We start from the raw sequence: 13,866 nt of genomic DNA, 5'->3' as shown, positions 1-13,866 counted from the left end.
CCAGATAGAATTTTGCTCTTGTTGCCCAGGCTGGAGTGCAATGGCACGATCTCGGCTCACCGCAGCCTCCGCCTCCTGGGTTCAAGCGATTCTCCTGCCTCAGCCTCCCGAGTAGCTGGAATTACAGGCATGCACCACCACGCCCGGCTAATTTTTGTATTTTTAGTAGAGACGGGATTTCTCCATGTTGGTCAGGCTGGTCTCAAACTCCCAACCTGAAGTGATCTGCCCGCCTCAGTCTCCCAAAGTGCTGGGATTCCAGGTGTGCGCCTCCGCGCCCAGCCAGACTTGCATCGTTTTATTAATAGTAAGAAATGTGTTGTTATCCTTATCATTGTTCCTTTATATGCAATGTGTCTTTTTCTCTGGGTGCTTTAAAAACTTTTTTTTTTTTTTTCACTAGTTTTGAGCAGTTTGGCAATGATATACCTTAGCATGGTTTCATGTTTCTCATGAATCAGTGTTTTGAGATGTTTGGATCTGTGTGTTCACAGCTTCATCAAATTTGGAAAATGTTCTGCCATTCTTTCTTAAAATAACTTTTTTGCCCTTCCATCTCTCTCCTCTTCAAATACTGGTGTATTAATCTTCCTAAAGTTGGCCTGCTGCTCACTGATGCTCTCGATTCTGATTTTTGTTTTTTGTTTTTTTAATTTTACTGTCTTCTCCATTCTGTGTAGTCTCGATAGCTGTGCCTTCAGATTTGCTAATATTTTCTTCTGACATGTCTAATGTGCCATTAATTTCATGCAGTATATTTTTCATCTTATACGTTATAGTTTTTATCTCTAGAAATTTTATTTGAATTTTTTCGTATCTTTTTTACCTGTACTTAACATTTTGAGCATATGAAATCTAGTTATACACTTAATTTCCTTGTCTGCTAATTCTAACATATGTCAGTCCTGGTCAGTTTTGATTGTTTTCTAAATTATGGATCATATTTTTCTGCATTTGTGCATGCTTGATAATTTTTGTTAGATGTCAGTCATTATGAATTTTACTTTATTGGGTGATAGATATTTTTGTATTTGTATAAATATTTTGTGATCTGTTCTGGTACATAGTTAAAATAGTTTGAAACAGTTTGATTCTTTCATGTCTTGCTTTAAGATTTATGTGAAACCAGAGAAATGCACAGTCTAGAATTAACTATTCCCCCCTACTAAGGCAAGACTCTTCTGTGTACTCTACCCATTCCTTTGTGAATTATGAGTTTTTTTTACCCTAGCTAATGGGAACAGGCAATATTCCTGTTCTTCTGTGACTGTAGTATACCTTGGACCTTTCCCTGGTCTTGGGGTGTTTTCCTCACTTGCCTGTCCTGATCATTACAAAGGTAAATAACCCAGGGAGGACCCTCTCTGTTGTGATCTGTCTGTATGTAGCTCTCTTTTCCAGTATTCTGGAAATCTCTGCAGGGATCTTTCCTCACATAGAGCTCATCGCAGTTGTTTCCATAGGGCTCATTGCAATTGTTTCCTGGCTCTCAGGGATCGGTTTTTCTTGACCTGATGATGCAGGATTTTTCTCGACCCCTTTGTCAGATTTGCAATGGGGGTGCCCTGTTTACTCAGCCTGCCACACCCAACCCCTTGCAGGAGGGAGCACGTGAGCAAATGAGTGGGATCAGGCTGGCTGCTTTGGGTGCCGGCAGGAACAAGCTCCATGCACACCCTGCGGTGGTGCCCAAGTGGGAGTGCCTGTGATACCCAAAATCCCAGAGGGCATGCTACAATGCCCTCTTAGCTTAGCTTTGCCATTTGTGGACAGCAGTGTGTTATCAGCTCAGTGGGCCCCTTGTCTTATCACGTGGGGTATCTACACTCTGCCAGCAAGGGCAAAGGGCTAGTGTGACAGCCTCTTTTGGGTACCTACATCCAGTGGGTCCCAAGCCCTTGTGTGGTGTCCAAGAAGAACGAGGTCGTGCCGACACTTGAAGGATGGTGGAGGCAGATAATTTTATATAGCCATGGACGGCTCAGTGGAGAGAGGAGCTGGAAAGGGGATGGGACGGTCAGGTAATCTTCCCTGAAGTCAGAGCGTCTCTCCGAAGTTAAGCTATCTCTCCTCTGAAGTCCAGCTGTCCCTCTGAAGTCAAGTTGCTTCTCTCCAGTCAAGCTGCTTCTCTCCTCTACTAACTGAGTCCAGGGTCTTTATAGGCACAGAATTGGGCAGGGGGGCAGGGCAAGCCATGGGTAGTTTTGGAAAAGGCAACATTCGATTGGTAAAAAGACATTATTCAGAAAGAACCAATTAGGAGACAACAGGCAAACAGGGATAGAAGTTCTCACCTTGGGCAGCAGGTTTCAGGCTACTTTGACTTGAAGGTGCTGTTTCACAGGGGACCCGCCCCTGTCTCCCTAGAATTTCTCTGCCTCCTGCATCTATCACTGATGTTCAGTGTTTTGAAAACATTGTTTCATATATTCTGTCTGTGTTTTGGTTGTTTCAGGCAGAAGCATGAATCTGGTCTCTGTTACTCCATCTTGGCTAGAAGTAGGAATCATGCCTTTTAATTTTGTCCAGTTTTCTTACTTTAAAAATATTTAAAATTTTAAATAGAAATATTCATCAGTCTTTACCTTAATGGGCTCTGTACTTGGTGTCATACCTAGAAACACTTTTTTGTTTAAGAACTTATAAAAACATTTACTTCTATTTTTCAAAGATTCAAATTGTCTTATTCAGATATTTTATTAATATGGAACACTACATTAAGAGTCCTCTCTTAATCAAGAGTAATTAAATTACACTCACCATAAAGGGTACACTGTAACCCCAGGGAGAAATACCAGTCTTTCCCTGCCCCATCTAGTCTCTTCCACACGGAAGAGAAGTTCTGACATGTGTGAGAAAAAAGGCATATCTTTAATGAGGCAAAATTAGGCTGCCTTAGTGGAACATGTAGCTTTTAGTGAAAGAAGGGAATTTGTTATGAAGGACCCTTAAATAGAGCAATTTGGAAAATAGCTAAAATGTGGGGAATGGGGGAGAACACCTGTAATTCCATCACCAAACACACTGTAAATTTATATATTGACATAGTTTCTTCCATGTGTTTTCCTGTGCCTTTATTTTTTGTATATTTGTAATGCTGGTGTCCGTCATTTAGCATGTTCATCCATGTTCATCCAGTGCATCGCATCATTAACATTTTTTATGTTGCTACATAATCTTCACAGTTGCATTTTAATGACTGAGTTATATTTCATCAAATGATTATTTTGCAATTATATTACCTTTATACTGTTAAGCATTTTAGTTATTTCTTCTTAAAATATATGAAGCAATTATCAGAGAGTACATTTTCAGAGAATCCTAACTTTGCCTACTTACACATGACCCCATGAAAGCAGAAATGTGAGTAAGGCCCCTGATGTGTCACTGCATCTGTCTCCCAAGCCCATTCTAGTACATTCAATAAAATCCTATTTGTAGAAAAATGAGAAGAAAATAAAAACATCAATTCTTAAGAGCTCAATCCATTTCTTATTACTCATGTAGTTATAAAACAAACTTTAAAAAACAGCTTAGAATTTCTATATTTAGTATGCATTAACATGCTCTCTCAATTACTTTCTAATACTTATTTGTGCTTGCTTATTTTTAGGAAAGATACTATTCAAGTCCAGTACATCATAATGCAGAATTCTTTATCAGTACCACCAAAAGATGAAGGTAAGATAAACTGCTAAGGAAAATGGTGATGTGTCTGTTACAGTTTTAATTTGATAGATTGAATGTCATTGGCCTCTAATCATAAGGTAACTTATTTCCTAGAATTAAAAACAAAAATTATAATTATATATGAAAACTCATTTCTTTTGGTAAATAATTTGAGTGTATATGGATTCCTGAGTTTTAAGTACCTGTCTCCTTTTCTAGGCTATAGTGCCTTGAGAGCCCGGCCATCTCATTCCACCCAAAACTCACAGAGCCCTGCTTATTCACTGGCAGTTAACTGGCACTAACAGATATCAATAAAATTAAAAAGTATTGGCTTTATTGAAGCAAAATAACACAAGTATTTTAGTGAGTAGAAGAATATATGCATATATATTCATACACACATCTGTAGACATACACTTAGAGGCTACAGAATTTGTGTATACATTTCTTTGACCTGTTTCCCCTGATAATCCACTTAAAAAGAAATAGAAAAACTATTTTACTCTACACAATGTACAAAAAATAAAATAATGATTTTTTAACAGGCACTTCTGGACCTTCCAGAAGAACCTGGACCTCCAGGTAGAGGTAGAGTCCTTTCTTAATCAAGAGTAATTAAATTACCCTCACCATAAAGGGTACACTCTAACCCCAGGGAGAAATACCAGTCTTTGCCTGCCCCATCTAGTCTCTTCCACACGGAAGAGAAGTTCTGACATGTGTGAGAAAAAAGGCATATCTTTAATGAGGCAAAATTAGGCTGCCTTAGTGGAACATGTAGCTTTTAGTGAAAGAAGGGAATTTGTTATGAAGGACCCTTAAATAGAGAAAACACTCTTTGATCTCTCTATCAATGAGAAATGTAGTATCATAACTCTTAAACGCATGGAATCTGGATTTGAAACTCAGTCCTACCACTTAACTGTAAAACCTTAGGTGTATCACGTGACCTCAGCTTCTACATCTGTAAATCTATAAAATGAAGATAATAAGTTCCACTCTATAGGATATGTGGAGACTAAAGGAAATAGCATATGTAAATCACCTAGCATATTGTTGTTTGCATAGTAGGCACTTATATGATGATAAAACTACCATTCTTAATGGCTATTATTAATATCTGGGACCTCCTCATCTTTGAGACTGGTCAGTGAGATGGCCATGAGGCCGCCTCTTGCTTGGGATGCCTAATGGCCTTGGAAGGCCAAACATGCTCCAAGGGGACCCATGGGGGAGTAAGCAGGAAGCAGACCCCTTGGTTTGATTCTTATCCGGGAGTTGATCTGAAGAGAGAGTGAGAGTCCTTGAGACTCACGCAAAATCCAGCCAGGAACACTAAGGCAAGAAAGGAGATGGGAAAACCCCAACTAGAAATAAAGAGCATGTGTTTTCCTTGAGTGTTCTCTGGTATATATGCTCTGGAAGATTTGTGCACCACTAGGTAGCTGATCAAGGGTTTGAAATTCAGTGTCCTAGCTGGTATTACCTTCTTTTATCCAAGCAAGCAAGGAGAGGCTTAGGAGAAAAAATAATGGAACAAGTATCAGGAAAGCTGGACTCCACTCCATACCTGCCTCCAACCAGCTGTGGAACCCCAGGCAAAGTTATGTTGTCCCTGAGCCTCAGTTTTCTCATTTAAAAATCGAGAATGACTAGGTGTTCCTTTTAGGCTCTAGAAAGGTGAGTCTATGTGAGTAACTAAGCAACGATCTACTTGGCTCTGGCTGATACAGAGGGAGAAAGCACTCACACCTGTTGGCTGCTTTGCTTCTCATCACAGTTTGTTTTGTTCTGATGCCTTCCTCTCTAGGCTATCACATAAGCTTGGATTCCTCCATTGACCAGAAAGTAAGACCCCTTGGCCCTACCCAGAGCTGAAGTAAACCTCCTCACCAGTCTTTTCTGGGACTAAAGATGCTTAAGCCCAATCCTGGAATTTGACAGAGGATATATATTAGCTTAAAAAAACCTCAATCATGTGCCTCCATTGTGATAATCATTCTACCTACAACTTTACATCCTTTATTTAATCTTCGCAATAAGTTAGACGTAAACCTTATTTTACAAGTTCAAGATTAGGTACTTTTTGCCAAGACCACCAACCAGTAAGTGACTGATCCAAGATTTGAACTCAGATCTATCATAAAATTTATAAAGAATATTTATATAAATTATAGAGAATATATATTTATAAAGAATATTTAATTTATAAAGAATATTTCTATAAGAATTTATAATTTATAAAGAATATTTCTAATAATTTTTGATCATCTCCTCTTTCTCTCATCAAACATACTATGCTTAATTACACATATGAATGCTTAAAGCCATTTTAAACCAAAGTGAGCAGAAATTATAACTTAAATTATGGAAAATTACATCAATAAGGAAAAATAATATATATGAGTATGTGTAAGTCCTAAGAATTGCCCAGTTATTTTTTTTTTTTTTTTTTTTTTTTTTTTTTTTTTTTAAATCTTTATTTTTTTTTTTATTATACTTTAGGGTTTTAGGGTACATGTGCACAATGTGCAGGTTTGTTACATATGTATCCATGTGCCATGTTGATTTCCTGCACCCATTAATTCGTCATTTAGCATTAGGTGTATCTCCTAATGCTGTCCCTCCCCCCTCCCCCCACCCCACAACAGTCCCCGGAGCGTGATGTTCCCCTTCCTGTGTCCGTGAGTTCTCATTGTTCAATTCCCACCTATGAGTGAGAACATGCGGTGTTTGGTTTTTTGTCCTTGCGATAGTTTACTGAGAATGATGTTTTCCAGTTTCATCCATGTCCCTACAAAGGACGCGAACTCATCATTTTTTATGGCTGCATAGTATTCCATGGTGTATATGTGCCACATTTTCTTAATCCAGTCTATCGTTGTTGGACATTTGGGTTGGTTCCAACTCTTTGCTATTGTGAATAGTGCCGCAATAAACATACGTGTGCATGTGTCTTTATAGCAGCATGATTTATAGTCCTTTGGGTATATACCCAGTAATGGGATGGCTGGGTCAAATGGTATTTCTAGTTCTAGATCCCTGAGGAATCGCCACACTGACTTCCACAATGGTTGAACTAGTTTACAGTCCCACCAACAGTGTAAAAGTGTTCCTATTTCTCCACATCCTCTCCAGCACCTGTTGTTTCCTGATTTTTTAATGATGGCCATTCTAACTGGTGTGAGATGGTATCTCATTGTGGTTTTGATTTGCATTTCTCTGATGGCCAGTGATGAGGAGCATTTCTTCATGTGTTTTTTGGCTGCATAAATGTCTTCTTTTGAGAAGTGTCTGTTCATGTCCTCTGCCCACTTTTTGATGGGGTTGTTTGTTTTTTTCTTGTAAATTTGTTTGAGTTCATTGTAGATTCTGGATATTAGCCCTTTGTCAGATGAGTAGGTGGCAAAAATTTTCTCCCATTGTGTAGGTTGCCTGTTCACTCTGATGATAGTTTCTTTTGCTGTGCAGAAGCTCTTTAGTTTAATGAGATCCCATTTGTCGATTTTGGCTTTTGTTGCCATTGCTTTTGGTGTTTTAGACATGAAGTCCTTGCCCACGCCTATGTCCTGAATGGTATTGCCTAGGTTTTCTTGTAGGATTTTAATGGTTTTAGGTCTAACATATAAGTCTTTAATCCATCTTGAATTAATTTTTGTATAAGGTGTAAGGAAGGGATCCAGTTTCAGCTTTCTACATATGGCTAGCCAGTTTTCCCAGCACCATTTATTAAATAGGGAATCCTTTCCCCATTTCTTGTTTTTGTCAGGTTTGTCAAAGATCAGATAGTTGTAGCTATGCGGCATCATTTCTGAGGGCTCTGTTCTGTTCCATTGATCTATGTCTCTGTTGTGGTACCAGTACCATGCTGTTTTGGTTACTGTAGCCTTGTAGTAGAGTTTAAAGTCAGGTAGCGTGATGCCTCCAGCTTTGTTCTTTTGGCTTAGGATTGACTTGGCGATGCGGGCTCTTTTTTGGTTCCATATGAACTTTAAAGTAGTTTTTTCCAATTCTGTGAAGAAAGTCATTGGTAGCTTGATGGGGATGGCATTGAATCTATAAATTACCTTGGGCAGTATGGCCATTTTCACGATATTGATTCTTCCAACCCATGAGCATGGAATGTTCTTCCATTTGTTTGTATCCTCTTTTATTTCATTGAGCAGTGGTTTGTAGTTCTCCTTGAAGAGGTCCTTCACATCCCTTGTAAGTTGTATTCCTAGGTATTTTATTCTCTTTGAAGCAATTGTGAATGGGAGTTCACTCATGATTTGGCTCTCTGTTTGTCTGTTATTGGTGTACAAGAATGCTTGTGATTTTTGTACATTAATTTTGTATCCTGAGACTTTGCTGAAGTTGCTAATCAGCTTAAGGAGATTTTGGGCTGAGACAATGGGGTTTTCTAGATATACAATCATGTCATCTGCAAACAGGGACAATTTGACTTCCTCTTTTCCTAATTGAATACCCTTTATTTCCTTCTCCTGCCTGATTGCTCTGGCCAGAACTTCCAGCACTATGTTGAATAGTAGCGGTGAGAGAGGGCATCCCTGTCTTGTGCCAGTTTTCAGAGGGAATGCTTCCAGTTTTTGCCCATTCAGTATGATATTGGCTGTGGGTTTGTTGTAGATAGCTCTTATTATTTTGAGATACGTCCCATCAATACCTAATTTATTGAGAGTTTTTAGCATGAAGGGTTGTTGAATTTTGTCAAAGGCCTTTTCTGCATCTATTGAGATAATCATGTGGTTTTTGTCTTTGGTTCTGTTTATATGCTGGATTACATTTATTGATTTGCGTATGTTGAACCAGCCTTGCATCCCAGGGATGAAGCCCACTTGATCATGGTGGATAAGCTTTTTGATGTGCTGCTGGATTCGGTTTGCCAGTATTTTATTGAGGATTTTTGCATCAATGTTCATCAAGGATATTGGTCTGAAATTCTCTTTTTTGGTTATGTCTCTGCCAGGTTTTGGTATCAGGACGATGCTGGCTTCGTAAAATGTGTTAGCGAGGATTCCCTCTTTTTCTATCGATTGGAATAGTTTCAGAAGGAATGGTACCAGTTCCTCCTTGTACCTCTGGTAGAATTCAGCTGTGAATCCATCAGGTCCTGGACTCTTTTTGGTTGGTAAGCTATTGATTATTGCCACAATTTCAGAACCTGTTATTGGTCTATTCAGAGATTCAACTTCTTCCTGGTTTAGTCTTGGGAGGGTGTATTTGTCGAGGAATTTATCCATTTCTTCCAGATTTTCTAGTTTATTTGCATAGAGGTGTTTGTAGTATTCTCTGATGGTAGATTGTATTTCTGTGGGATCGGTGGTGATATCCCCTTTTTCGTTTTTTATTGCATCTATTTGATTCTTCTCTCTTTTCTTCTTTATTAGTCTTGCTAGCGGTCCATCAATTTTGTTGATCTTTTCAAAAAACCAGCTCCTGGATTCATTAATTTTTTGAAGTGTTTTTTGTGTCTCTATTTCCTTCAGTTCTGCTCTGATTTTAGTTATTTCTAGCCTTCTGCTAGCTTTTGAATGTGTTTGCTCTTGCTTTTCTAGTTCTTTTAATTGTGATGTTAGGGTGTCAATTTTGGATCTTTCCTGCTTTCTCTTGTGGGCATTTAGTGCTATAAATTTCCCTCTACACACTGCTTTGAACGTGTCCCAGAGATTCTGGTATGTTGTGTCTTTGTTCTCGTTGGTTTCAAAGAACATCTTTATTTCTGCCTTCATTTCATTATGTACCCAATAGTCATTCAGGAGCAGGTTGTTCAGTTTCCATGTAGTTGAGCGGTTTTGACTGAGTTTCTTAATCCTGAGTTCTAGTTTGATTGCACTGTGGTCTGAGAGACAGTTTGTTATAATCTCTGTTCTTTTACATTTGCTGAGAAGAGCTTTACTTCCAACTATGTGGTCAATTTTGGAATAGGTGTGGTGTGGTGCTGAAAAAAATGTATATTCTGTTGATTTGGGGTGCAGAGTTCTGTAGATGTCTATTAGGTCCACTTTATGTAGAGCTGAGTTCAATTCCTGGATATCCTTGTTAACTTTCTGTCTCGTTGATCTGTCTAATGCTGACAGTGGGGTGTTAAAATCTCCCATTATTATTGTGTGGGAGTTTAAGTCCCTTTGTAGGTCACTGAGGACTTGCTTTATGAATCTGGGTGCTCCTGTGTTGGGTGCATATATATTTAGGATAGTTAGCTCTTCTTGTTGAATTGATCCCTTTACCATTATGTAATGGCCTTCTTTGTCTCTTTTGATCTTTGTTGGTTTAAAGTCTATTTTATCAGAGACTAGGATTGCAACCCCTGCCTTTTTTTGTTTTCCAGTTGCTTGATAGATCTTCCTCCATCCCTTTATTTTGAGTCTATGTGTGTCTCTGCACGTGAGATGGGTTTCCTGAATACAGCACACTGATGGGTCCTGACTCCTTATCCAGTTTGCCAGTCTGTGTCTTTTGATTGGAGCATTTAGCCCATTTACATTTAACGTGAATATTGTTATGTGTGAATCTGATCCTGTCATTATGATGTTAGTTGGTTATTTTGCTCGTTAGTTGCTATAGTTTCTTCCTAGCCTTGATGGTCTTTACAATTTGGCATGTTTTTGCAGGGGCTGGTACCGGTTGTTCCTTTCCATGTTTAGTGCTTCCTTCAGGAGCTCTTTTAGGGCAGGCCTGGTGGTGACAAAATCACTCAGCGTTTGCTTGTCTGTAAAGTATTTTATTTCTCCTTGACTTATGAAGCTTAGTTTGGCGGGATAGGAAATTCTGGGTTGAAAATTCTTTTCTTTAAGAATGTTGAATATCGGCCCCCACTCTCTTCTGGCTTGTAGAGTTTCTGCTGAGAGATCAGCTGTTAGTCTGATGGGCTTCCCTTTGTGGGTAACCCGACCTTTCTCTCTGGCTGCCCTTAACATTTTTTCCTTCATTTCCACTTTGGTGAATCTGACAATTATGTGTCTTGGAGTTGCCCTTCTCGAGGAGTATCTTTGTGGCGTTCTCTGTATTTCCTGAATCTGAATGCTGGCCTGCCTTGCTAGATTGGGGAAGTTCTCCTGGATAATGTCTTGCAGAGTGTTTTCCAACTTGGTTCCATTCTCCCCATCATTTTCAGGTACACCAATCAGACGTAGGTTTGGTCTTTTCACATAGTCCCAAATTTCTTGGAGGCTTTGTTCATTTCTTTTTATTCTTTTTTCTCTAAACTTCCCTTCTCTCTTCATTTCATTCATTTCATCTTCTATCAGCGATACCCTTTCTTCCAGTTGATCGCATCTGCTACTGAGGCTTCTGCATTCTTCGCGTAGTTCTCGAAACTTGGCTTTCAGCTCCATCATCTCCTTTAAGCCCTTCTCTCCATTGGTTATTCTAGTTATCCATTCTTCTAATTTTTTTTCAAAGTTTTTAACTTCTTTGCTATTGTTTTGAATTTCCTCTCGTAGCTCAGAGTAGTTTGATCGTCTGAAGCCTTCTTCTCCCAACTCATCAAAGTCATCCTCCATCCAGCTTTGTTCCGTTGCTGGTGAGGAACTGCGTTCCTTTGGAGGAGGAGAGGTGCTCTGTTTTTTAGAGTTTCCAGTTTTTTTGGTCTGTTTTTTCCCCATCTTTGTGGTTTTGTCTACTTTTTGTCTTCGATGATGGTGATGTACAGATGGGTTTTTGGTGTGGATGTCCTTTCTGTTTGTTAATTTTCCTTCTACCAGACAAGACCCTCAGCTGCAGGTCTGTTGGAGTTTACTAGAGGTCCACTCCAGACCCTGTTTGGCTGGGTGTCAGCACCGGTGGCTGCAGAACAGCGGATTTTCGTGAGACCACAAATTCAGCTGTCTGATAGTTCCTCTGAAAGTTTTGTCTCAGAGGAGTACCCGGTTGAATGAGGTGTCAGTCTGTCCCACTGGGGGGGTGCCTCCCAGTTAGGCGGCTCAGGGGTGAGGGACCCACTTTAGGAGGCAGTCTGTCCGTTCTCAGATCTCCAGCTGCGTGCTGGGAGAACCACTACTCTCTTCACAGCTGTCAGTCAGACAGGGACATTTAAGGCTGTGGAGGTTCTCGCTGAGTTTTTGGTTGTCTGTGCCCTGCCCCCAGAGGTGGAGCCTACAGAGGCAGGCGGGCCTCCTTGAGCTGTGGTGGGCTCCACCCAGTTCGAGCTTCCTGGCTGCTTTGTTTACCTAAGCAAGCCTGGGCAATGGCGGGCGCCCCTCCCCCAGCCTCGTTGCCGCCTTGCAGCGTGATCTCAGACTGCTGTGCTAGCAATCAGCAAGACTCTGTGGGCATAGGACCCTCCGAGCCAGGTGCGGGACACAATCTCCTAGTGTGCCGTTTTCCAGGCCCGTTGGAAAAGCGCAGTATTAGGACGGGACTGACCCGATATTCCAGGTGCCGTCTGTTTTCCCTTTCTTTGACTAGGAAAGGGAACTCCCTGACCCCTTGCGCTTCCCGAGTGAGGCAATGCCTCGCCCTGTTTCGGCTCGCGCACAGTGCGCTTCACCGACTGTCCTGCACCCACTGTTAGGCACTCCCTAGTGAGATGAAACCGGTACCTCAAGCAGAAATGCAGAAATCACCCGTCTTCTGTGTCGCTGGGGCTGGGAGCTGGAGACCGGAGCTGTTCCTATTCGGCCATCTTGGCTCCACCCCCAACTACATTGTATTCTGAGGACTCACCTGTTCCTAGGAAACCCAGGACCACCCAGCAGAGGAGCCTGGTGCCCATGGCAGGGTCAGGCCAGGATGGGGGCTTTACCAGATCGGTGTCGCTGTGAGCAGGAGCAGAGGATGAGGGGAATTGCCCAGTTATTCATTAATTTACTCATTCATTCATTCAAATGCTATCTGTGTATCTTAGATTAATATTAATATTTTTTAACAAAAGCATCAGATGTATTAATTATGATTCTGTTTATGATCAAATATCATTTATGGCCAGGTACAGCAGCTCCCACCTGTAATCCCAGCACTTTGGGAGGCTGAGGTGGGAGGATAACTTGAGGCCAGGAGTTTGAGACCAGCCTGGGCAACGTAGCAAGACTCCATCTCTACAAAAAAATTTCCAAATTAGCTGGGCGTGATGGCTCATGCCTGTAGTCCCAGCTACTTGGAAGGCTGAGCTAGGAGAATTGCTTGAGCCTAGGAGTTTGAGGCTGCAGTGAGCTATGATCATGCCATGGCACTCCAGCCTGGGCAACAGAACAAGACCTTGTCTCTAAATATATATACATATACATATATATATATATATATATATATATATATACATACACACACACACACACACATATATATGTAATATGTTACATATATATTTGTTTAATTGCACGTACATAATTTGACATGAGAAGTTTGCTGGGCACATGCTATTTATTAATTAAATGCAGATTGATTTATTTAACAAACCATTGATGGCTAGCTATAAATTATGATACCATTGAATTTCCAACTTATAAACACATACACACATATTATATGCATTTCTGTATAAAATTCAGATAAGACATTACCAACAGAGTTGTAAGCCTTAAATTAAGGAAAATATGCTGTACTGACATACCGTCCCCAAACAAAGTTCATATGGTAGAAGCAAGTTTAATGATCACCAAGGTAATTCATACGAGGAACTATCAGATGCTATGAAGAATCCAAAGGTAAATCATACAGAGCCTGAGCTTTTAGGCTCTAAAATCCTGTTGGAACAGCATATATGCATGTCCTTAATTAGAATAAAGCATGACTAATGCTGTACCAAAAGTGAGAATGACATATTTTGAAAATCAGAATGAAGGGACAGTTGGTTAAGCCAGAGATTTTGAGGCTGGTCAGGAAACACAATGGAAGACATGACATTTGTTTAGGATATTAACATATATGTACAAGTCAAGCAAGTGGAATTTAAGCCAGGGGGTTTAAAGCTGGGAAGAACTGGCAGCATTATTAACGGAGAAAACAAATTTGAAATTCTAGTTTCTTCTATTTAAATGTTAAATCTAATTTCAGATAAAGAGATTTAACAGTGTACTATCACTCTAACGATAAGTTATACTATATTATAGATTTTTCTATTATAACCTAGTGTCATTGTTATTCCTTTTTGTGTGAGAATATAATTTATAGAATTTTGAGAAGTTCATGAGACTTATTTTGTTACAATTTTCTATGTAATTCTTTCAGGATTTAGGGATAGGATTTAGTTTTCCA

General features: G+C 39.9%; 1 protein-coding gene across 17 annotated transcripts in view; it reads left to right on the top strand.

Annotated features, from left to right (window-relative positions):
- Positions 1 to 13,866, top strand: part of ZNF438 (zinc finger protein 438) — a 193,300-nt gene that overhangs the window by 148,621 nt on the left and 30,813 nt on the right. For 13 of the 17 annotated variants that reach the window (XM_063637288.1, XM_063637283.1, XM_063637282.1 and 10 more), the window contains one exon: positions 3,614 to 3,681. In XM_063637288.1, coding sequence (XP_063493358.1) covers positions 3,645 to 3,681 — 37 coding nt within the window. In that variant the 5' untranslated portion in view covers positions 3,614 to 3,644. Of the gene's footprint in view, positions 1 to 4; positions 308 to 3,613; positions 3,682 to 8,664; positions 8,804 to 13,866 lie in introns of those variants that run through there. The other 4 variants (XM_063637287.1, XM_063637290.1, XM_063637286.1 and 1 more) reach the window with 2 other exon arrangements.

This window comes from Symphalangus syndactylus, chromosome 4 (genome assembly GCF_028878055.3).
Source record: "Symphalangus syndactylus isolate Jambi chromosome 4, NHGRI_mSymSyn1-v2.1_pri, whole genome shotgun sequence".
Taxonomy (NCBI): domain Eukaryota; kingdom Metazoa; phylum Chordata; class Mammalia; order Primates; family Hylobatidae; genus Symphalangus; species Symphalangus syndactylus.
Note: the sequence above shows the minus strand (reverse complement) of the source record. Positions and strands in the feature narration are given on the sequence as shown.